Source organism: Typopeltis vanoorti, chromosome 8, assembly GCF_054136105.1.
Source record: "Typopeltis vanoorti isolate ZY-2024b chromosome 8, IOZ_Tvanoo_1.0, whole genome shotgun sequence".
NCBI classification, from domain to species: domain Eukaryota; kingdom Metazoa; phylum Arthropoda; class Arachnida; order Uropygi; family Thelyphonidae; genus Typopeltis; species Typopeltis vanoorti.
In genome coordinates, this window is record NC_143556.1 from 148078351 (window position 1) to 148102154 (window position 23804).

At 37.2% G+C, this 23804-nt stretch overlaps 1 protein-coding gene across 2 annotated transcripts in view; it reads left to right on the plus strand.

The window, feature by feature from the left end:
- The window catches only part of LOC150104416 (solute carrier family 2, facilitated glucose transporter member 1-like), a 454614-nt gene that overhangs the window by 367930 nt on the left and 62880 nt on the right, over positions 1–23804 (plus strand). For both annotated transcript variants that reach the window (XM_090396366.1, XM_090396365.1), the window contains one exon: positions 5013–5225. In XM_090396366.1, coding sequence (XP_090252492.1) covers positions 5013–5225 — 213 coding nt within the window. The remainder of the gene's footprint in view (positions 1–5012; positions 5226–23804) is intronic.

Here is a 23804-nt window from a genome sequence, read left to right on the forward strand (position 1 = left end):
TGAAGCACCATTTTGTCTTTCCTGTGAAATCAACAATGTTCATTTCTCTTGCAAACCTTTTTGCCTCATATTAAATAAGCTTGGTTGACACATATATCCCACTCTGTCCATAATTTTAAGCCTCTGCTCCAAGTTTGGGCCACTTGCTGGTTTTCCTCTTAAGGCCCTCTTTTTTTTGGCATCTTGAGTAGTTTTTCTTCCTATTTCCTTCGGAGGTCCAAACTGCCTCTCTGAAGTTTTATTTCCATCTTCTTTTGTGTAGTTGATGACTTTAAATTGAATTTTGAAGAATATTATTATTATTAGCACTCTGGATTTAGAGAAAGATGTTGAAAGTTTATTTTTCACTTGGTTAGACTATAATAAATTTAGTTTAACTTTATCCAAGTGTGAGCAAACAAAGTTTGCGCCTGAAAGTATCTTCAGGACTGGGGTAAGGTAGTACAACACTGGGCACTTTATTGAGGTCTCTTTATTGAGGTAGCTAGCCAGGCCCAAGTGGAGATACCAGGCAGAATCATTAGCAAGGTCACCTCTACCTATAGGAGTTGCCAAACAGTGTGCCACCTTTTTATTAAATTACTCTGAATTTAGAGAAAGATGTTGAAAGTTTATTTTTCGCTTGGTTAGACTATATAAATTTAGTTTAATCCTTTATCCAAGTGTGAGCAAACAAAGTTTTTGCCTTTGTTTGCTCACTAGGGTAAGGTAATATAACACCGGGCATTGTACTGCCAAGTGTTGTATTACCTTACCCCAGTCCTGAAGATACTTTCCCTCATCTACTGCTGTTATAACTTTATTATAAAAGGCTAGCATATTGCTAAAACAAGAGAGCCCCTTCACTAATCCATGTTGACTCTCACAGATAACATTACCTCATCTGCCCAATGCTGTATATGGTACAGCATTGGGCAGATGACTACTGATGACACACAAACTGGCTTATAATTAGACACTTCCAGTCTGCTACCATCCTTATGCAATGGCAATATCTTACCTTCCTTCCATTCCCTGGGCAACTTTCCCGCAGCCAGACTTTCATTGAAAATTGAAAAGCCAGGTCAAAGGCGCTGTCAGTTCTTTAGCACATCCTCTCAAAACTCATGGTGAAATACTATCCAGTCCCACTGCTTTACTAACATCCAAAGTACTCAGCATTTGGAACATGCTCTCCTCCTGCACCTCTAAAACTCGAACCTGCCCTATCCCTCTAGTATTAAAATTTACTCCTCCAGGATGAAATACTCCAATAAATTGTTCATTGAACAATTCCGCTATGTCTCTGCATCAGTCACTCTATTCCCATTTTTATCCCATAATGTGATTCTTTCACAGTCATTTCTCCTCCTCCTCCCAGATAGCTAAAAATTCCGTAGGATTTTCTTTAGATCTTAGGGCCAATCTCTTCTGATATTCCAGTTTTGCCTTACTTACCATATTAGTCACTCTCCTGACCTGTGTCTTATATTCTTCATGCATTTTCTCTTCATCTATCTCCTTATATCTCTTCCATAGCCTCTTTTTCGCATGCAGTTCCTGTTTAATATTGTTTGTCATCCACTTTACTCCAAATTGTGTCCTCTTCTTCACTCATGGAATACAGCTTACTATTGCTGTTAACAAATATTACTTCACAATTTCCCAAACAACTAATGATATCCCATCCTTCCAATTCCTCCCTCCATGAAACTTCCCCAAGTCAATATCTAAGACTATTATAATCACCTGCTTTATAATTCCACATACATTCCCATCTCTTTGATACTCTTGCATGTCTATTCATCTTCCAAGTAAAAACCATATGGTCACTCTCTCCAACTGGTGGGAGAGATGTCATCTCAGTTATTATCAACTCTTCTGATGCTATAACCAAATCCAAAACTCTTGAACCTCTTGTTCCCTCTATTACATGTTGCCTAAGATATTTTTCCCTCAAGAATTCTAGAAATTCCATTTCATTTTTGCTACATGCATCTTCCTCTCCCCAATTTATACTGCTGTAGTTAAAATCTCCCATAAGAATCATTCTTCTTGCACTTGCCACACTCAACTGTCTAAACCTCCTAGTCCCCACCCTCTGTGCTCCTTGGTCTGTAGCAACACCCCACTAAATATCCTGTCTTGCCCACCTCTACTTCACACCATATGCTTTCAAAATCATTAGTGTCACTGCCTTCCAAAGCCTCCACTCTTAGAGGACATAAGTCATCACTTATCATAAGCAGTACTTCACCACTACACTTTCCCTTCCTGTCCTGCCCGAAAAATGCTGTACCCAGTTACTTCTATTCCTGTTAGTATATCCTCTTCTGTCAACCACATCTCAGTGATCCCAATAATCTTTGGCCAGGCTGATGCTATCAGCTCCACCAATTCCTCTCCTTTATTCCGAATACTCCTGGCATTAGTATAAAGCATAAAAATGCCATAGTTTCTATACCCAGCATTATCCCCAATAGACTCCACTTGGTTCATCGTTACCTGATGTCATCCCCCTTTCTCCCAAGTACCCATTCCCACAAGAGACCCCCCTGCTACCATCCAACCTGGGACACGATAATCATTTTTTATTTTTGGACATTTGTATGGGCTAGTGCTCAAAATATTGTTAATGCATTAACTTACCCCACCAACGAGTTGCAGACGTATGAATGCTTTCAGAGTTCTGTTTGGTTTATTCAGAATCAGCTGTTAATGATGTCAATCGACAGAGTTATCAAAGGCTAGTGATTGGCAGAAGCCTTTTCATGGAGACAAGGTAACCGCATTATCACCACAGCAACTGTGGGTCTCTCAGCTGGTTACCCCCCCCCCCCCCCCGTGTATAAGACGACTCCCAATTTTTGATCTAGAAATCTTAGAAAAATGTATTGTCTTATACATGGAAAAATACGGTAATTTTAAAGTTAATGAAGTTAAGTTAATTAATAGTCATTTCATTAAAGTTAATTACTGTGGTTATCACGTAATTTGTTGTTTATAGATGTGTAGGTGTTTTTGAATATTCTGTAGATAGAATGCCAGTGATCTACTGAATGTTCAAGGTCTCTGGGATCGAAAGACTTGTTTCTTTTTCTGAAATGAAATTGAATCTGAAATGTTGGTTGTTCAGATGTGTTAAATTTTTTTTTTTTTTTTTTTTAATTTCTTCCTGATATATCTAAGACTTCTTTCAGTTCACCATTAGCTCAGGTTATTTCAGGTTTTAGATGAAGAAAGTGGTCCTATGTCTGACTGTGTAGTTTGTTTAGACATAGGACCACTTTCTCCACATCCTCTTTGGTCAACTTCTTTATGTAGTTGTTTGAAGAGACAACTCTAAACTTTGCCTCACACAAAGCTGTCTGTTGTTTGGTTAATATGTTATGTAGATTATGTGTTTTCTCTTTGGCCACATGGCCCAACACTGAAACCTTTTTAATACATCTAAACTACCGACATCAGAGGAACCAATTCATTTTAGGCAATAGTCTGCCCTTCTAGATGCCTCCATTCACATTCAACCAGATGGATTACTGGCATTGTCTGGCTACAGAAATCCCACAGACAAACATGCACACACACACACACACACACCCTCCTAACAGTAAGGCAAGTAACCAAAAACTTTAGTTAACAGAGCAAAATTCATCTGTTGTAATGTTAATGCCCTCTCACTGAACTTGATCACATACACAAATACCTAGTTAGCAAATGACTGCAGCCCCACCAAATCAAAAAAATATAGTGATGTCATACCTGCATGCCCTCCCACCTGTCCTTCCAGTCACAGACTATAATAGAACTATCATCATCCATATATCCATGGTACACCTAACAAGTAAGCAAAAATCCTGAAGAAATACATTAAGTTACCAATTTCAGACAATATGAAAGATTGGCATCGTTTATCTGCTCTTCCAAAAGAAAGAGAGAGTGGATAAGAGATGCTGGTCTCTATGAAGCTGCAAGTTGTACTGTAGCCAAACAGGCAGGACAGTCAACATCAGAACCTCTGAACACTGAGTACATCTGATACCAAACTGTGGCTACTCAGAAGTTGCAGATCATGCCTTGGATAGCTGCTATAGAACCTGTTAGAAGAAGGCATATTCAAGGACAGATTGGTCCTTGAATGTCCTTCAGCCTAAAAAAAAAAATACAATACTAACATGAGTAAGGTTGTAAGCAAACAGAGTTTGCCCATGAAGTATTTCAGGACTGGGTAACTTATATATATAGAGGCTAATGACTTCACATTACTTGCCTTAGTATCCCATAATGCAAAACACGTCTTTTCAGACATGTATAATGCTGTGCATTATGGGAAGGGTCACTACTCAGACCGGTTTCAATCTTTATTGAGGTCTCATCAGTGGGAGCCAGATCCTGAAGTGATACCAAGGTTGAAGTAATGCAGAAGTCATATTTCCATATACAAGTAGCCAAAAAGTCACCTTATTATTAAAATACTCTGGATTAGAGATAAAAATCTATCTCTAATCCTCATGCTGTTCTCCACCTCTCGTTATACCTTCTATAATCTTTTTCTTCTGCAATGCCCTTTTTATTCCTTTTGTCATCTGTTTGTCTCCAAATTTCATATCAAAATATCTAATTTTATAATTTATTAATAAAATTGTTGTGTCTGTGTTCAATGATCTGTTTTATAACTTAGATTCTTACTGTATCATCTGTGGACTATTATAGTCAGCTGGGTAACTTGTACAGTCATCGAAATCAAAACTCTATCTATAGAATTAGCCTAGAAAATATTTAAAGTTCCACATTAAAGAATATTAATAATTGAAAGGCTGTTTAAACAAAGCTATGAAGCAGTAATTCTTATACCTAAACTTACATTGTAATGATGTTCTAATGTCATCTAAGTTTTGAGAGGTAAGAATAATGAACTTTCTGTATTCTTTGCCTTCTCTAAAAATGTGAAACTACTTGAATGAAATATGCATTATTAAACATATGATTTAATAAGGTGATTTCAAATATTACCTAGTTATTTGTTTATTTAGGCAATCTTCTTTTCAACTGAGATTTTCCGTAGCGCAGGGCTGACAAAAAAGGTTGCACTCTATGCTACCCTTGGAATGGGATGCATTAATGTTTTGATGACTGTTATATCCTTGATACTTGTAGAAAGAGCAGGACGGCGCACATTACACCTTGTAGGACTTGCTGGAATGCTAGTAATAACAGTTCTTCTTACTATGTGTCTGTCTTTAAAGGTATGATAAGATTTTTTGATATTGAAATGAGATGCTGTATATTGTTACTTACCATTTTAGAATTAAATATTTCATTTATGGTGATCATTAATTTTTTATTGATTATAACACAAAAAATATGTTTGTCTTAGAAATTGTTAATTCTTGACCACAAAGATTAATGAAAATTAACTGTTATTTAGATATTGATCAAGTGTAGGTGAATAACTAATTTAATTACCAACTAGTTTCTCCGGCTTGTGCTGTCGGCTTCATCAGGAAAGCAAAGAAACGAAAATTACAAGCTAAACGTTAACTGACAATTCTATTTCAATAACAAAATAGTAGTACGCGTGAAATAATATGCATGTCTCAGATACATGATTTACTTATTGAGATGCATTTTGTAGTTTGCACTGAAGTTCATTTCTTGTGTGTTTATTGATCTAATTAAAGTCTTCCATATATCTGGTAGGATTAAACCTTGGTTCCTGTTGAGGTTATTTGTGGAACGAGCAACTGTAGCAGCTTCTTTGAAGAGTCTGGAATGGTAGTTTTCTTCTATATATGGCATAAGACTTTTATTCCATTCAATAATGTGGTTGGTTGTAGAGAAGTGGGAAGAAAGGCCAGAAATATCTTGCCTGTTGTTTCTAACATAGCTGTGTTCCTTTTGTCTCACTTCGAAGCTTCTAGATGTCTGACCAATGTAACTTAGACCACAGGAACAAAGGATGTTATAAACTCCTGCATGTTTGTAGAAAGGATTGAAATCTTTTGGTGATCTTAGAAATTTTTTTAACGTTTAGCTTGTAATTTCTGTTTCTTTGCTTTCCTGATTGTACCCTGATGAAGCTGACAGCACAAGCCAGCGAAACTAGTTGATAATTAAATTATATTAAATTTAGTTTAATCCTTTATTCAAGTGTGAGCAAACAAAGTTTGCACCTGAAAGTATCTTCAGGACTGGGATAAGGTGGTATAACACCGGACAACTCGTTGCAAAGGTGGAGCAAGCTCACAACACTCCTATCTCAGTATCTCCCATAATGCAAAACACATCTCCTTTCAGATATGTATAATGTTATGCATTAAGGGAGAGGGCCACTACCCAGACTAGTTTCGACCTTTATTGAGGTCTCTTCAGTGGGAGCCAGGCTCGAGTGGAGATACCAGGCAGAAGCATTAGCAAGGTCATCTCTACCTATAGGAGTTGCCAAACGGTGTGCCACCTTTTTATTAAATTACTTAAACTGTTGTTTATTGATGATTAGGTGGAAGCACGGGCACTTCGATTGGATGCTACTTTAGAGACACATATAGAGATGGAGGAACATGTATTGTGATTTGGAAAACTACCATTCACCACCTGGCGGTGTTGTACCATCTTTTCCCAGTCCTGAAGATGCTTTCAGGTGCAAACTTTGTTTGCTCACACTTGGATAAAGGATTAAACTAAATTTATTATAGTCTAACCAAGTGAAAAATAAACTTTCAACATCTTTCTCTAAATCCAGAGTAATTTAATAAAAAGGTGGCACACCTTTGGCAACTCCTATAGGTAGAGATGATCTTGCTAATGCTTCTGTACTCCACTCAGGCCTGGCTCCCACTGAAGAGACCTCAATAAAGGTCGAAACTGGTCTGGGTAGTGGCCCTCCCTTAATGCATAACATTATACATATCCGCAAGGAGATGTGTTTTGCATTATGGGAGATACTGAGATAGGAGTGTTGTGAGCTTGCTCCACCTTTGCAACGAGTTGCCCGGTGTTGTACCACCTTACCCCAGTCCTGAAGATACTTTCAGGTGCAAACTTTGTTTGCTCACACTTGGATAAAGGATTAAACTAAATTTATTACAGTCTAACCAAGTGAAAAATAAACTTTCAAAAAAAAAAAAGAAAAGAAAATGTAATTAAATTAGTTATTCACCTACACTTTAGGCGAACCCTAATATCGGGTATGTCAACCTTTGGCTTTGACCACCTCCTGCACCCTTTGAGGGAGACGTTCCACCAATGTGTGGCAGACGTCAGGTGGAGTTATCCATTCCTTCATCAAAAGCAGCACTAAGTTCAGTGACATATTGAGGATGTGTTGCTCTGGACATCAATCACCACTCCAATTCATCCATCTCTTCATGCCATTCCATAACAGCTGCAGCTTTGTGGCATAGGGCATTGTTGTCTTTATAGTAACACAGATTCATTCCATAAAACTCCACAATATAGGTAGCATCTGATTATCCAGAATATCAAGGTAATAAGCTGCTTTCATGGAACTACAGACAACAACTAGTGGTCCCACTCCAAACTAGTTGAATGCATCCCACACCATTACTCCTCCAACACCAAACTTTACTGTAGGTACTTAACTGTAGGTAACAAGTTCACCAGGCTGCCAACACATCCACACCCTGCTATCAGACTGGAAACAGGTCACTTGATTCATCACTCCAGAGTACCATTTTCCATTGGTGAATTGTCCAGTTCACACTATCTTTCTTTGCACCAGGCTAGACAAGCCACCTAGTTCACTGTTGTGATGTTTGGCTTGTGTACTACTGCTGCTCTTTCATAGAAACCTAGTAAATGGAGCTCTTTTTGTACAGTATTAGTGCTCACCATGGTGGTACTGGGACTCTGAAACTCATCACAGATGGTCTGTGATGAGTTCCACCCGTTTTAACATCCTCCTGTCCCTGTAAGAGTTATAAACTCTTACAGGGACCTCCTTATAACTCTTACTGTAAGTAAGAGTTATAAGGAGGGGTGGAGAGCAGGTGCATGAAGAATATGACTCAGACTAGGAGAGTGACTAGTATGGAAAGGAAGGCAAAACTGGAATATGAGAAGAGATTGGGTCCTGAGATCCAAAGAAAATCCTAAGGAATTTTTTAGCTATGTGGCCAGTAGGAGGAGAAATGATTGTGGAAGAATGACATTGTGGGATAAAAATGGAAATAGTGATTGATGCAAAAGACATAGTGGAGTTGTTCATCAAACACTTAAAGAACTGACAGCTCAATTGACTTCACTTTTCAGTGGACGTCTGGCCCAGGGAAAGGTATACCCAAGGAGTGGAAGGAGGGTAAAATAGTGCCATTGCATAAGGGTGATAGCAGACTTGAAATGTCAGTATAGAGCAGTTTGTGTTTCATCAGTAGTTGTTAAAATCTTGGAGAAATTATTAAGGTACCATATGCAGCATTGGGCAGATGAGGGTAATGATATCTGTGAGACTAAACATGGATTGGTTAAGGGGCACTTTTGCTTTAGTAATATGATTGCCTTTTATAATAAATGTGACAAGAGCAGTTGATCAGGGAAAGGCATATTCTGCCATTTTTTATTTTATTTTACAAAGGCATTTGACAGGGTACCACATGATAAACTGATATTTAAGTTGCAGCACATGAGTTTAGATGTCAGGTTAGTGAACTAGATTCAAGATTGGGTATCTAATGGGGTATCAGAGAGTTGTGTATGAGGGAGCAATATCAAGGAGGCAGTTACAAGTGGTGTCCCACATGGCTGAGTAATGGGACCTGTATTTTGTAAATAAAATGAAAAGCCAAACGGCTAGTTTTCTGGCAACTTAACATATTAAAGGGATAAAAATCGTATGTTGTTATATAGCCAGTAAGTGAAACTCAAGATCGAGAACTACAATCTATGGGTTTCAATGCCGAAAAACTATCGGTGAAGTGCCTTGGCCGATAGTTTTTCGGCATTGAAACTCATAGATCGTAGTTCTCGATCTTGAGTTTCACTTACTGGCTATATAACAACGTAGGGACCTGTATTGTTTAACCTTTATATCAATGACACTATCAATGGATTGCAGGGGGATATTCAGTTGTTTGCAGATGATTTGAAGCTGGGAAGGGTTATTAGTAATAGTGCAGTGTGGTAGTCCTGCAAGAGGATTTGAACAACCTTTACAGATGGGCAAATGAATAGGTGATGTCAGTTTAATGCAGCTAAATGCAGTTTTGAATGTTTGGATACATCAATGGGAGGCTGCATACTCTGTTTGAGGAACTGTACTGGAGTAAGTGGGAGAGGCAGGGAATCTGGGGATGATGATTGATAGAAACCTGAAATTCAGGGAATATGTTGCAAAGATAGTGAAGGTAACAAAGAGGATTGTTGCAATATTGAGAAGGATGCTGACCTGTCGAGATAAATTGTCATTGCATTGTATAAAACCCTGATTAGATCACACCTGGACAATTAATTGTTCTCAAATTTGGTCCCCAGGATTTGAAGGGATAAATTAACTGGAAAGGATACAGAGGTGGATAACAAAGATGGTATCAGGACTATACAATGTTAGTTATGAAGAGAGGCTGAGGGAATCTGGACTACAGAGTTTGGTAGCTAGGAGAAGGAGAGGTGATATGATTGAGAGTTTTAATCTGTTGAGTTCTTCTGTTTGGTGGAACAGGGGGGAGAAGAGAGAGAGAACAAGGGACAATCCCTGAAAGCTCTGTGGAAGAGGAGAAGGTTTGGTTTCTCTGCATGGATGGAGGGGTGGTTAAACCATGGAATTCATTGCCCAATAGAGTGGTAAAAGCACGAATAGTCTGTGGGTCCAAGGAATGGCACAATACTGTTTTCTAGGGTCAGCCTCCCACAATGAGTCTTGTGACTCTATGGAAACCTGAATTATTATTATTATTATTATTATTATCACTATGTAATACCTCCATGGAGTCCAAAGACTCATCGAGGAAGGCCACCCACTCTACAACTCTCTGTCTCCACCACTCAGTCCATCGACTACACCAACACCATCTATCACCCACTTCCATAGACAATCACAAACATTCATGTTCACAACAGGATTTGAATCCGCAGCCTTTTGGCTGGAGAGCTGATATGCTAACAACTTGGCCAACCAGGCTGGTCATCATCATAATAATAATACATGCATGAGGTGTCAAATAAGAAATATAAATGCATTAAAGTGAGAGAAGGAGAGTGAGGGGAAAAATATTTTTTTTTGTCCAATCTATTAATATAATAAGAGGAGTACTTAATGAAATGTGACTAAGTCCTATTTCCCTGGTGTAAACATTAATATTAGCATTAATATTATAGTGGAATTACTGAGCGAGTACTTTGCAAGAGTATGTCATTCAGGTGGTGACATTGCAGGAATGAAAGATCCAACAGGGAATTGAGATGGATAGTAAATTATAAAACCTTAATGTGAATATATCTGTGGGTTTGGATGGTATACCAGCTCGGGTCTTACGTGAAGCGGCAAAAGAATTGTCAGTGCCCTTGACCATTTTGTTACTATAAAATCCCCTAAGTACTTATGTTATCACATCTTGAGTCTCGGGTCTGGGTTAGTCCTGAGGGGGTGGAAAGAGGGGAAAATAGTGCCACTGTATAAGGGAGGTTCAAAGACTGCTGCTGCAAATTATCGACCGATCAGCATATCAGGAGTCATTGTCAAGGTTTTGGAGAAAGTAGTCAAGATAAGAATACAGGAATGGATAGATGATAATGGGATACTATATGGGAGATAGCATGGTTTTGTGAAGGGTAGATCATGCCTCACTAACTTGCTCACGTTTTATAACATAGTGATGGCTGAGCTGGATAAGGGTAATGAGTTTACAGTCATACTGCTGGACCTTGCTAAGGTCTTTGACAGGATACCACATGGAATTCTAATCAGCAAACTGCAGCATATGGGGATGGATATAGGGTTGGTGAGATGGACAGGAGGGTGGTTGATGGAGAGATATCAGAGAGAGAGTAGTTTATTCAGGAGTAGAGTCCAAAAGACTGCCTGTGCTTAGTGGTGTGCCACAGGGTTCTGTTCTTGGACCACTACTATTTAATTCGTTCATTAATGATATTGGAAAAGATCTGAGAGGAACTATTCATTTGTTTGCTGATGATGCAAAATTGGGTACAGCAATAGTGAATGCACATGATGTCAAAATTTTGCAAGATGATTTGGATAGATTGGAGGACTGGGCTAAGGAGAATGGATGTCAATTTAATGTGGCAAAGTGTAAGGTTATGCATTTTGGGGTGAAAAGATTAGCAGCAGATACCACATTAGTGGAACTGTACTCCAGGAGATTGACAAAGCCAGGGATTTGGGGATGTTTGTGGATAGGGAGTTGAAGTTTAGAGGACACATTGCAAAAGTGGCTAAATCAGCTCATGAAATCACTTGGTTACTGAAGAATACTTTGACGACCAGAGACAAGCAAGTTATTGTTCCTCTTTATCGAGCCTTGATAATACCCCATCTTGACTACTGTGCCCAGATCTGGGTACCAGGGTTTCTTCTTTATGGGGAGGAGGTAGAGATGATTCAGAGACGAGTGACCAAGATGATAGCAGGTCTATGGAATGAATCTTATGAGAAGGTTGAAGATTTGTGGGTTGCAGACATTGGTTGATAGGCAGAAGAGGGGTGATATGATTGAGACATTCAAATTACTGAAGGGTTTCTACAAGATTAATTCAGAGGATATTTTTCCGAACAGGTTTGGTGGTGGGAGGACTAGGGGCCATCCATGGAAACTGGGAAAGAGTGTGGTTAGCAAAGGTGTTTGAACTAGGTTTTTTGCATGGAGAGTGGTGAATGAGTGGAATAAGTTGCCAGAGTCTGTTGTGGGTGCCATGACTGTGAGTGGGTTCAAGACAAGGTATGATAGATACTGTGTGGAAGCTGAATAGTTGTTGACATGATGTTTAGGGCCTCCCTCGATGAGTCTAAGGACTCTTTGGGGTTGCCCATAATAATAATAATAATAATAATAATAATAATTAGTGAAGCTATCAGGAGGCAAATAGGTAAGATGAAAGAATTGATGGTTTTTACTGCACTAATGACTTGAAAGTGGAAAATGCGAAAGAAGATATAAAAGAGTTATTAGAAGAAATTAAAAAGAGCAAGAGAGTGGAGATTGTGAGCCTGTTACCATGCTAGATACATACATATATAAAAGTGAGTTAAAAAAAACAGCAATGATTGCAAATGAATCAATGTGGTGTTGTGCAGAAGGAAGGTTGTGGTGTTTGTAGATATATGGACTTGAACAACTTATATAATGCCAATGAATTGTATTTAAATGGATATAGTATTTAAGAGTATAGAAGTACAAAGTCAGGAAAATTAAAGCCTCTTGGGTGGATACAAAAGCGTGTGTAAGGTAAATTAGTACAATGCAGAGGAAATAAGTGGAACCAAAAACCACACCAATCATATAAATTAGTTTTGATAGCATAAACATAAAAACTAGTATTCGTAAAGATACGGGCTCAAATAATCCTCCCTTACTATTAATACTTTTTTTTTTTAATGCCCAAATTCAACATCTGCTTCTCCTACTCCAACATTGAATTCATTCCATTTTCTCTATCTTCAAAAAAGATAGAGAAAATGGAATGTGGAGTGGGAAGATATTGCTGATAAAGGCAGTTGGATTGCAGCCAAAAAGAGTAGGTGATCAGGAAGATAAGCATGCAGATAACAGTTCATTTGAATCAGTCTGGTATGAGGAAAAGGCCAGTAGGACAAAATATACAGTTGTTTGCTGCTAAGGCCAGGGGGTGCAAGGGATAATGTGGAAGATATGCATCAGCAAATTAGTACAGAGTTTAAGTCAAATAATTATCATGGGGACTTCAACTATGATGGTATAGATTGGGAAGAGGAAAGAACACATGGCAGGGAAGGAATTGCAGTGTATTCATTTAAGAGATAATTACTTGAAACAGCATGTGGCAGAGGTAACTCAGGGTCTGAGAGTGTTGAATCTTGTCATATGATCAGAGATCCATAAACCAAGGGAGCGCTACACTCAATCCAATCCATCTTATCCAATCCCATCCAACCCTCTGGTACTAATCTGATAGTCAATCACCTATCGAACTCACATAATCTCTTATCCTACCCTATCAATTCCAATTTAGTTACCTGTTTGTCTTGGCTAGCTATTAAAGGATTTGGTATATATATACCACTGTATATATATATACCACTGAATATATATACCGCTATATATACCACTGAATATATATACCGCTATATATACCACTGAATTTGTCACCTTGTTTTAGTACATATGCAGATTGCTAATATATGAGCTTCCTTTAATAAACCCATACTATTCATCATAGAGAATACTGATATTATAAACCCATTTCTGAATCTTAGTTCTCATCAACCTCTTTAACACCTTAATCACAATCCCTGACACACACAAGTTAACATATAATTTGTAACTTCTGTTTTTGTGAAGTTGAAAAATTTTCTCCTCTCTCCACTCCTGTGGAGATCGCCCTGTTGCAAGACTTGTTAAACTCACACAGCACATTGCTGGTTAACTGCCTTCTCTTAGATTCTACTCTGCCTTATACTCCTCTCAGATATCTCTCCATAATCACTTTCTTATTCATTTCATGATTAAGAAAGTGCGGTTTTTGTTCAGTCTATATTCTATGCATTATCTTCTCATATGTCTTCGTAATGACCGACAGCATTATTATTGCATGCCATTTCCTATATCTAATTCTGTTACATTTTTTAAGTGAGTAAATTACTAAGCCAAGATCTCCCATAGCCTCTTGAGAATCATATTTGCATCTACCCTATCTTGAATTCTGCCTTTCTCCAACATTTCTTAATAACTTAACCACTGCTCTTAAGATACTACTTAATCTATAAATTGCTACATGTGTCTCTTTCTCTTTTGGAGTCTCCTTAATGTAATGGAACTGTTTTCTCCTCTCATCATTCTATGAAGTGCTTACATTTTGCACATGCTATAGTGAACAAAATCATGCACATTAAAATCACCTGCCATTGTTATGCACATTGGCACCATAACACACAAAACAGTGTACAATAAAGTATAAATTATTGTTATTATTATTATTATTAAGAGAGACCTCCAGGGAGTCAGGAATTCGCTGAGGGAAGCCATACCATTCACACAGTTGTCATACCTGTTCTTAAATCCAATCACACACTCTATGAGAGAAAAATCTAGCCCTAACCCCCTTCTTGACAGCACTTCTTTTCACTATTAAGCACAAATGCTTGTAGCGCCTTCATTTTCAAAGACCATTCCACCTTTTCCTTGGGCTTCCTCTATTTCTTTCCCTCCTCTCTTTGGTATCCAGTTCTTTACTTTCTTTGCCCATCCTGCATTTTATATATATGATTTTTCTATGCTTCTTTATGTTTTTGGTATCAATCATTTATTGGCTATATGTTACAATTTTCTTTGATTTTCAAGTTCCAGAATATTGTTGCATTTTCAGTTTTTCTTAATGTTTTCATTGATTTGTCTAATTTTTGTAGTAGCTCTATGTGTTCCTGCTGCATGTACCAGTATTGGTTTGATTACTACTTTATAGATTCTTATTTTTGTTTCTTTGCTTATGTTATTATTCTTCCAGATGAAGCTGTTGAGACATCCAGATATTCTATTAGCTTTTATTTCTTGCTCTTGTACTTCATTTTGTGTGATGCCACAATTGTTTATTTCTATTCCTAAATATTTAATCTTAATAACTTATGCAATTATTATTACCTATAATTTTTAGCAATAGCCTTATCACCACCTTTATGCAGTGGAACAGTTTTAGCTTCTTTCCACTCTGTTGGAACCTGCATTGTTGTTGTTGTAAAATTCTTATTAAATAGGTATGCCAGTGCTTCTACCAATTTCCTGGAACATTCCCTTAAGACATGTAGTAATATGACATCAAATGTTATAGCCTTATTAACATCAAGCTTATTTATTTCCTCATATACCTTCTACTCACTCACAATTAACCCATTCTCTCCTTTGTCTTCTATTCTCGATTTTCTCATGATTTCACCCTGATGATGATGATGATGATGAAACACCCTTATAAATTGATCACCGAATGCTTCAACAATGTCTTCTACAGCAGTTATCATTTTATCATTTTCATCCATTAACATCATCTTACCATAATCATTCTTCCTTCTACTTCTCACATATCTAAAAAAAAAAAAACTCTCTAGGGTTTTTCTTTGCCTAATTTAATAATTTCTGCTCATACCGAACTTTTATTGTCCTTACTGAGTCACTCTCTCCTGGCTTGCTCTTTATTATTATTATTATTATTATTATTAATAAAGAGCTCTTTATACTTTTCATGAAACCGATTATTACCATCATTCGTCTTGTACTGTCTCCAAAGTGCCTTTTTTCTTCCAGATTTCATGCTTAATTCTCTCATTCATGCATTTAATACTTATCTTATTCAGCCTTTTAATCATTGGAATACATTCATGCATTGTTGCTGTCATGTATTTGTCAGTTCCCAAGCAGGATTTACTGCTCAACTCCTCATTCCATGTTATAGCTACAAGCTGTCTCCTAAGCTTGTCATAATCACCAGCCTTGCACTTCTATATATATATATATCCTTTCTTCACAGAAGTTAGCATATAGCTAGCTACAAACTAGGTGATCATTTCATAATCACTCTCACCAACTGGAGCTAAGTGCGAATCCTCACTCACAATTATAATTACATCCTCTGATGAAATGATCAGATCTAAAATTCTCGATCATCTTGTGCCTTCCTTTACATACTGCCTGAGATAACTGTCTCTCAAAAACTCGAGAAATTCATTTTCCTTATTCCCAAATGCTATCTCTTCATTGAATTGGAATTAAAATTGCCCATAATAAGCACCCTTCCTTTGTTCACTAATCCAAGTTGATTTTACATTTCTTCATCACTAAGAAGAAATGCACTACTCTCCATATTGTCTGATCTATAGCAACATCCAACTAAATATCCCTTCCTGTCAACCTCCACCTAATACCACACTGCCTCAAAACCATTTCCACTATTTCTCTATTTCATATCTACCTTATGTGGACATGATTCCCCTGCTATCATCAGCATCCCCCCCCCCCTTCTTGTCCTTTCTATCCTCGTAAAAAGCACTCTACACTTCCATTTCTATTCTCGTTAGAATATCATCTTCATTCAACCATATTTCACTTATTCCAATGATTTGGGTATGAATAAACTCAATTAGTAAAACCACTTCATCTCCCTTATTTTTGATACTTCTGGCATTTGTAAATAAATACACCAGTTCACTTTTAGATCTTTAATTAGTCCAACCCAAGCCACTTTTTGGTTGTGATTTCCCCACCACACCTTCCCTTACCCAATAATTTTTATTACTACTTCCCACATATATCTGCTCGTCTCAACTTCCCCACTTGCATCCTAATCTACTCCATTTCTTAGGTGATCATCCCATACATACATATGTATATACATTCACTACTACTTCCAACATCTGCTTTCATCTGCTTTCTCTGTGCTATGTTTCCCTGTCCACCCAGGCTCCTCCCCTGTTTTTTGACACTACTACTACTACTACTACTGTTTCCATTGCCAAGCATTTCTGTCTCTTCAATAATAGTCTCCTGATCTTCTGCTTCATCTCTTTTTCTGATCTCTTTCTTGCATCACCCAAATATAATCTTTGTAATAACTCTACTTTCCACAGCTTCTTTATCCCATGGAACCTGGGAGACCAAATCTGCACACAATAGTCCAGGTGTAGTCTTATAAAGAGGCAAATTGACTTCCTTATTTTTACCTGCCAAGGTTCGCTACAACATTGCAATTATCCTCTGAGTCGTATTTACAATTTTTGCTATGTGAGCTTTGAACTTCAAATTCTCATTCACCATTACACCAAGATCCCTAGCCTCGTCAGTTTCATGTAGCATAACCCTGCTAATAAAATATTCTGATGGAAATCTCATGAAACAAAAGTGCATACCATTACACTCACTACCATTAAACTGATAGCCATTTTCGTTTTCCCAAATTTTCAGCCTATTCAAATCATTCTATTAGTGCTGGATATCATTAGCATCCCTGAATGCCCTGCCTATCTTTGCATCATCAGCAAACAATTGCTTATCTTCTGTTAAACCCTCTCTAATGTCATTAATGTATAAATTGACCAACAATGGCCCAAGGACTGAATTCTGAGGCACACCACTAGTCATCTTAAATCTGACAGATTCACACCCACTGTATACCACTTTTTTTATATCTGTCTATCAAGTATCTACTTACCGAGGTCAGGAGTTTATATTTCAATCCATTATTCTCCAGTTTATGCAACATCCTTTCGTGTGGTATCCTATCAAATGCCTTAGCAAAATCCAACATTATCATAGTGTATTCATTCCCTTTATCCAACTCAGCCATAACATTGTTCTAAATTATGAGAAAATTGCTAAAGCATGACGTTGTTAATGAATCGATTAGCCTTTTTGAAACAATGTAGAGACAGCAACGTAATACCCAACTGCATTAAACTAAAGAAGTTTAAATCAGCCAAAGCGCTCCATATATTTATGCCCGGTTAGAAAAAGCTTGTTACGAGAACAAATCCACGAGGCATGTAAAAACCTAGCATCCACCCAAGCCAAAGTTCTACAACTTAAATTAGAGCTATCTGACTACATTATTCCAGAAAGTTGGGAGATTTTAGACAGGATCACAGACAAATCGGCCAAGCACTCATTACTGAAAAACAAAGAAAAATTAGTAATGAAATTTCAAGCACAACAACAGAAAAGCACAAGACCATCAGGACACCATAACAAAAGGAACAGCCAATCACAAACCGACATCATAAGGAGCAGCCAATTGCCCACAAACGAAGTTAGGAGCAACCAACCACCATCGGACCACAGCTTGGTTATCAACCAATCAAACCACAATCTCACCCAAGGTGAACTCTCACTGCTAAAGAAAGGTTAGAACTACGCCATTGCTCCGAGGTCAGTGAACAAACTTGATATCGTTTATCATATCCAGAAAGGTTTAAGATCCCTCCCCACCAATTTGGCTGATAAAATATGAATGGAAACATCGTGTATACTAAATACAAACAAAAAACTAAGCACTAACTTAAACAAAACCGAAAATCTAGCCCTTAAATCCTTAAAAAATAACCAAGACATTATAATCACGAAAGCAGATAAAGGCAATGCCACTGTCCTTTTAGACCGTACAACATACATTGAAAAAATGAACCATTTGATATTGGACCACAACACCTACCAAATGGTAAACTACAACCCCACAAAACATAACAAAAAGAAAACAACTGAATTAATCAAATCCATCTATACATGGTCCGAAGAAACAACAAAAAAATTAATACCTCATTATGCCCGTGCACCCAGAATTTATGGCCTGCCAAAAATACACAAACCAGGCACACTACTACATCCAATTGTTGAAGGAATTGACAGCCTAAATTATCACTTAGCCAAAAAATTAGCAGCCACACTCAAGGAATTGGTAGGTCAGTTTTCTTCCTACATAAAAAAATACACAACATTTCATTAATAAAATTAAAAGCATTACACTCAACGACCAAGATTTATTAGTCAGCTTTGACATAACTTCCCTTTTCACCAGTGTCCCAATCAGTGACACTATCTTGCTCCTACAGAACATATTTCCAGACGACATTATGGCCCTCTTTGCCCACGTACTCCACTCCGGATATTTTGTGTGGCAAAACACTTTTTCCTTCAAAAAGAAAGTACAGCCATGGGCTCACCGCTTCCCCCGCCCCAATAGCTAACTTTTATATGGAAGACTTTGAGCAACGTGCTCTAGAGACAGCATGTCTAAAGCCCAAAATTTGGCTCAGATACGTCGACGGCCCCGAAGCTCTAAATATATTCCTTAGCCACCTAAACAAATAACACAAACGTATCCAATTCACCATTGAAATGGAAAAAAACAACTCTTTTCCTTTCTTAGACACACTTGTCACACGTCTCTGGCTGTCTCTCCTTCTCAATTTACCGCAAACCTATACACACAGGCCAATACATACACAAAAATTCTTACCACAACTCAACACAAAAACTAGGTGTCATAAGCACCCTTAAATACAGAGCTCTAACAATTTGTTCTAATGAACAAGCTCTAAACCAGGAATACAAGATCATCAACAAAACATTTATAAAAAATGGATACAGTAAAAAAACTATTCACAAGATCCTCCTTAAAGATACCAGTAAGAACATAAAAGATTTCAGGAATGCTATTGCCATTCCTTATGTTAGAGGCATTTCTGAAAAAATAGACAGAACACTATGCAAATACAACATTAAAACCACCTTTAAACCCCCAAACAAGTTAAGACACCTACTCAGTTCTTCTAAAGATCCTCTTCCACAACTAGCCCACCCAGGGGTATACAAAATACAATGCACATGTAACATACCATATATACATAGGGGAAACAGGGCGAACTATCCCAATCAGACAAGACGAACACAAACGACACGTTAAATACCTCCATTTTGGGAAAACCGGCCTTTCTGACCACACACTCCAAACATACCACAGAATTGCTTGGAAAAATACCAAGTCCCTACACTGCACCAAAACCTGGTTTGAGAGAAAATTTAAAGAGGCATGTGAAATGCTCAAACACAAACTAAATCTCAAAAAAATGATGGCCTAACCATTTCAAGAATGTGGAGGACCCATCTACAACCTGTATAACAACCTAAACTAGCTATAGAAAAATCCCACTACAAGACAACCTGGTGAAGTGTTTGTAACATTCAACAGCAACTGAAAGAAATCATATTATAACATCAGAACTGTACAAATCCAAAAGAATATTAATGCATGAAGACTTTAGCAATTTATTGCAGTTGTATTTATATTTTTATTTAATTTTTTATTTATTTATTTATTTTATTTATTTTTTTATCACTAGAGGTCCGGCTAGGGAAAAGGATTAATTAACTACGTAGATTTACCGGTATACAGGGCTAGAGCATGTAGCTTGTTTCCTTATACACTTGTATCCTTCCAATGATGACCTCGATACAGGGATCGAAAGGTCAAGTTTTATTTTATTAGTAATTAATAAAATAATCTGTTCAACACGTGTGTTTCTGTTTCCCTAAATTTATAAATATGAATGCTGATCACCGTGTAACCTTAAAAGAAAGTATAATTAGATACTTCCCATGAAAGCATGTCATGATAGTAAAATATCCATATTCTTAACAAAGATCCCTTCTGACACTAAGAACAAATCAAACACTCTTTGACCTCGAGTTCCTTCTTTCACATGCTTCTTGAGAAAGTTGGCTCATAACAATTCAATAAATTCCTCTTCATTCTTATCATGAGATTTTCTCTTCTACCCAATCAATGTTTGGATAATTAAACTCACCAAACTGAAAGCATATGTTTCCAACCCTTTACCAGTTGTATAACCATGTTCAAAGCGATTCATATGTTTATCATGTTTGCATACCATAGTTGAAATTTCACACATATTCTCATCATTCCTCCCTTGACGATCTAGTTTCCCTGACTTTCTTTGCATTAGGTCTCATCCCAGTAAGTAATTTTTCCAGCCTCCTGATCCCAAATGAATTCAAGTGCGGGCCTTCATATTATTCTCCCTTTAATTTCTAATTTGCATCTTATGGGTTCTTAGCAACGGTGATTGTTTTAGTTTTTTCTGTTGATATCTTCATATTTTTTCTTTTCTGCTGCATTATTGAATATATTTAGTTATTTTTGTAGGTCATCTTCATTTTTCATTTTCTGCTGGTAAGATTATATCATTAGCACATCCATTTATTCTTAGTTTTTAATTTTTAATTCATGTTCCACATTTTTCCATTGTTTTCTTCTTTTATCATTTCATCCATCACTAAATTAAATCTGTGAGACTTAATGAATCACCTTGTATAAATCCTTTGGGTATTTTAATTTCTATCTATCATTGTCCTGATGTCTGTTCTTGTTCTGTTTTTATTATAGAACTGTTATCTGTATCTAATCTAATCTAATCCTGTGGCCTCCTCTTTTAAGAGGGTTGCAGCTGATGAATCCACTTCCATGCCTCTATCTCTTGCTTCTGTAAGACTCTTGCCAATCCAGTCTTTAATGTTCTTTCCATTGCAGTTGGAGTCTTCCTCTCCTTTCCTTCACCATCCCCTGCATATACTATTCTGGGGAGCTCTCCAGAAGAACCCTTCATCGAATGTCCTACAAATGCTATTTTTTTTTCTTTGGATACTAGCCATATAGTCTCTTTTCATCTTGAATTTTTTAACAACTTCTTCATCGCTCACTCTTTCAGTCCAGCTGGTACGATCCATTTTTCTCAAGCACCACATTTCAGACACATTCAACCAAATACTCATCTCCTTATTGATCATCCAGGACTCACATCCATACGTCTCCATGCTCCAGATCATTGTCTTGAGGATTCTTACTTTTAATTGTTTGTTCAGATTTCTGTTTCCTAATATGTGGTATATTTGGAAAAATACTGCTTTTGCTTTTTTTAATTCTGTTCTTAATTTCATAATTAGATCTATTGTCATCTGTTATCCAACTCCCAAGGTATTCAAAACATTTTACATTCTCTATTCTATTCTTTGTCCATTCAAATGATTTCCATCCCATCATTTCCTTTCCTTGAAATCTTCATCACTTTTATCTTCGGAGCATTTATTTTCATTTTATATCTCATTTCCAACCTGTTCAGTCTATTCAAAATTCTTTGCAAACCTTCCTCTGGTTAACTCTTAAGTACAATATCATCAGCATATCTTATATTATTTATCAGATGTCCATTTATCCTTATTCCATCCTTCAGATCTTCCAAGGCTTCTCTCATCATCCACTCACTATGGACATTAAAAAGGAGTGGGAACATCCCACATCCTTGCCTCACACCCTTTCTTATCGGGATCCATTCCATATCCTCTCCTTCAAATCTAATCCTGGCTTCTTGAGTTTTATATATTCTGAACAACAGTCTGATAATTTTTTCATCTATTCCTATTTTATGCAAATAAAACTGAGTGATTAACATTATATATGGGTGCTTAAGGGTCAAAGCTATATAACTGAGAGGAGACCTCCACATTGCCTTTAAAGAAAGGCAGAGAACCGACCAGGTCTTCTGACCTAATGTGTTCAATCCTCACCTTCTTGTGGTGCACCCTGTTAGGTATCTACCTGGATACTGAATGAACGAGGATGGGCTGGCAATTTGGGATTTAGATGACCAAATTGTATTCTTATTGGTTTAAACCACAATATTAAATGATGGTAAACATGACAGAATTTCATGCTGGCTGGGGCGTCGCCCGGTTAAACAAGGCCCCCGTTGTTTTCGCCAGGGAACCAGGGCAAACAGCGAAAAGTCGGGAACTGGAACAAATCTTAAAATACAACCCAACTCAACATCGCCAGCGTTAAAGATCGGTACTATCAACATAAGAAGCCTGAATGGCAAAGAAATGGAGCTAGCTTAGGAATTAGATAAATACCAGATTGACATAATAGGGGTGACTGAAACAAAAAAGACAAATACTGCTGAGATCTTTTTGAGCAATAAATACAAAATGTTATATTCAGGCAATGACAATCAAGGAAAAGAAGGAGTACCCATAGTATTCAACACAAAATATGAGACTAATCTTCTTCAATGGCAGACATTCTCAAGTAGAGTGATGTGGGCAAATACGAGAATGGGGAACTGGACAAGGAGACTTATTTGTACTTATGGTCCCACAGAAGGTTCTACTAAGGTAGAAGTGGAGGAATTTTTTGAGGATTTAGAGAAAGCAACTGACACAATGAAAAAGGAAAAGTTGGTCCTTCTTGGGGATCTAAATACCAGAGTAGGAAATAATTGTCAAACATACAAAAATATTTTGGGAAAATTTGGAGAAAAGCAAAGCTAGTAACAATGGCAAATACCTATTGGATTTCTGCTCAGGACATGGACTGGTTATTACTAACACCATGTTCCAACATAAAAATGTGCACAAATTCACATAGAGAGAGAGAAGAGGCAAGAAATAAGAAAAGTCTCATTCACTATATTATTGTCGATAGTGATATTTTCTCCCAGGTGCAGGACACCAGAGTGTACAGAGGATTTGAAATTGGAAGTGATCACTATTTAGTCTTGAGCAGGATAAAATTGAATTTCATTTTGAAAAGAAAAACATGTAAGAAAGTTTTAAAGCAAATAAAAGTTGAGCAGCTCTCAGATGTGAACTGTAGACTAAAATACACAAAGATTATTGAAGAAAAAATGAAAGAGTTTGAGAACAGAAACCAAACCTTGGAGATTCAGTGGCAAGCATTAAAGAAAACTCTGATTGATTCAGCCAGAGAGGCATGTGGTGAGGTTGTCTGCAAGGATAAAAAAATCAGAACTCCCTGGTGGACACAGGAAGTTAAAGAGGCAGTGAAGGTAAAGAAGAAAGTATATCAAAAGTTCCTGGCAAATAAGTTAGGTTGTGCTCTTAGAGAATACAGAGACAAATGTAAGAAAGTTAAACGCTATGTAAAACTAGATAAACAAAAGTCATGAGAAGACTTTGGCAAGAACATAGAAAATAAATATCAAGATGGCAAGATATTCTGAAGGTTGTGGAAGAAGCTCAGAAATGGAGGAAAGAGTGTTGTAAAAGGAATTAGAGATGATAAATGTGACATGAAAACTGAAGAAA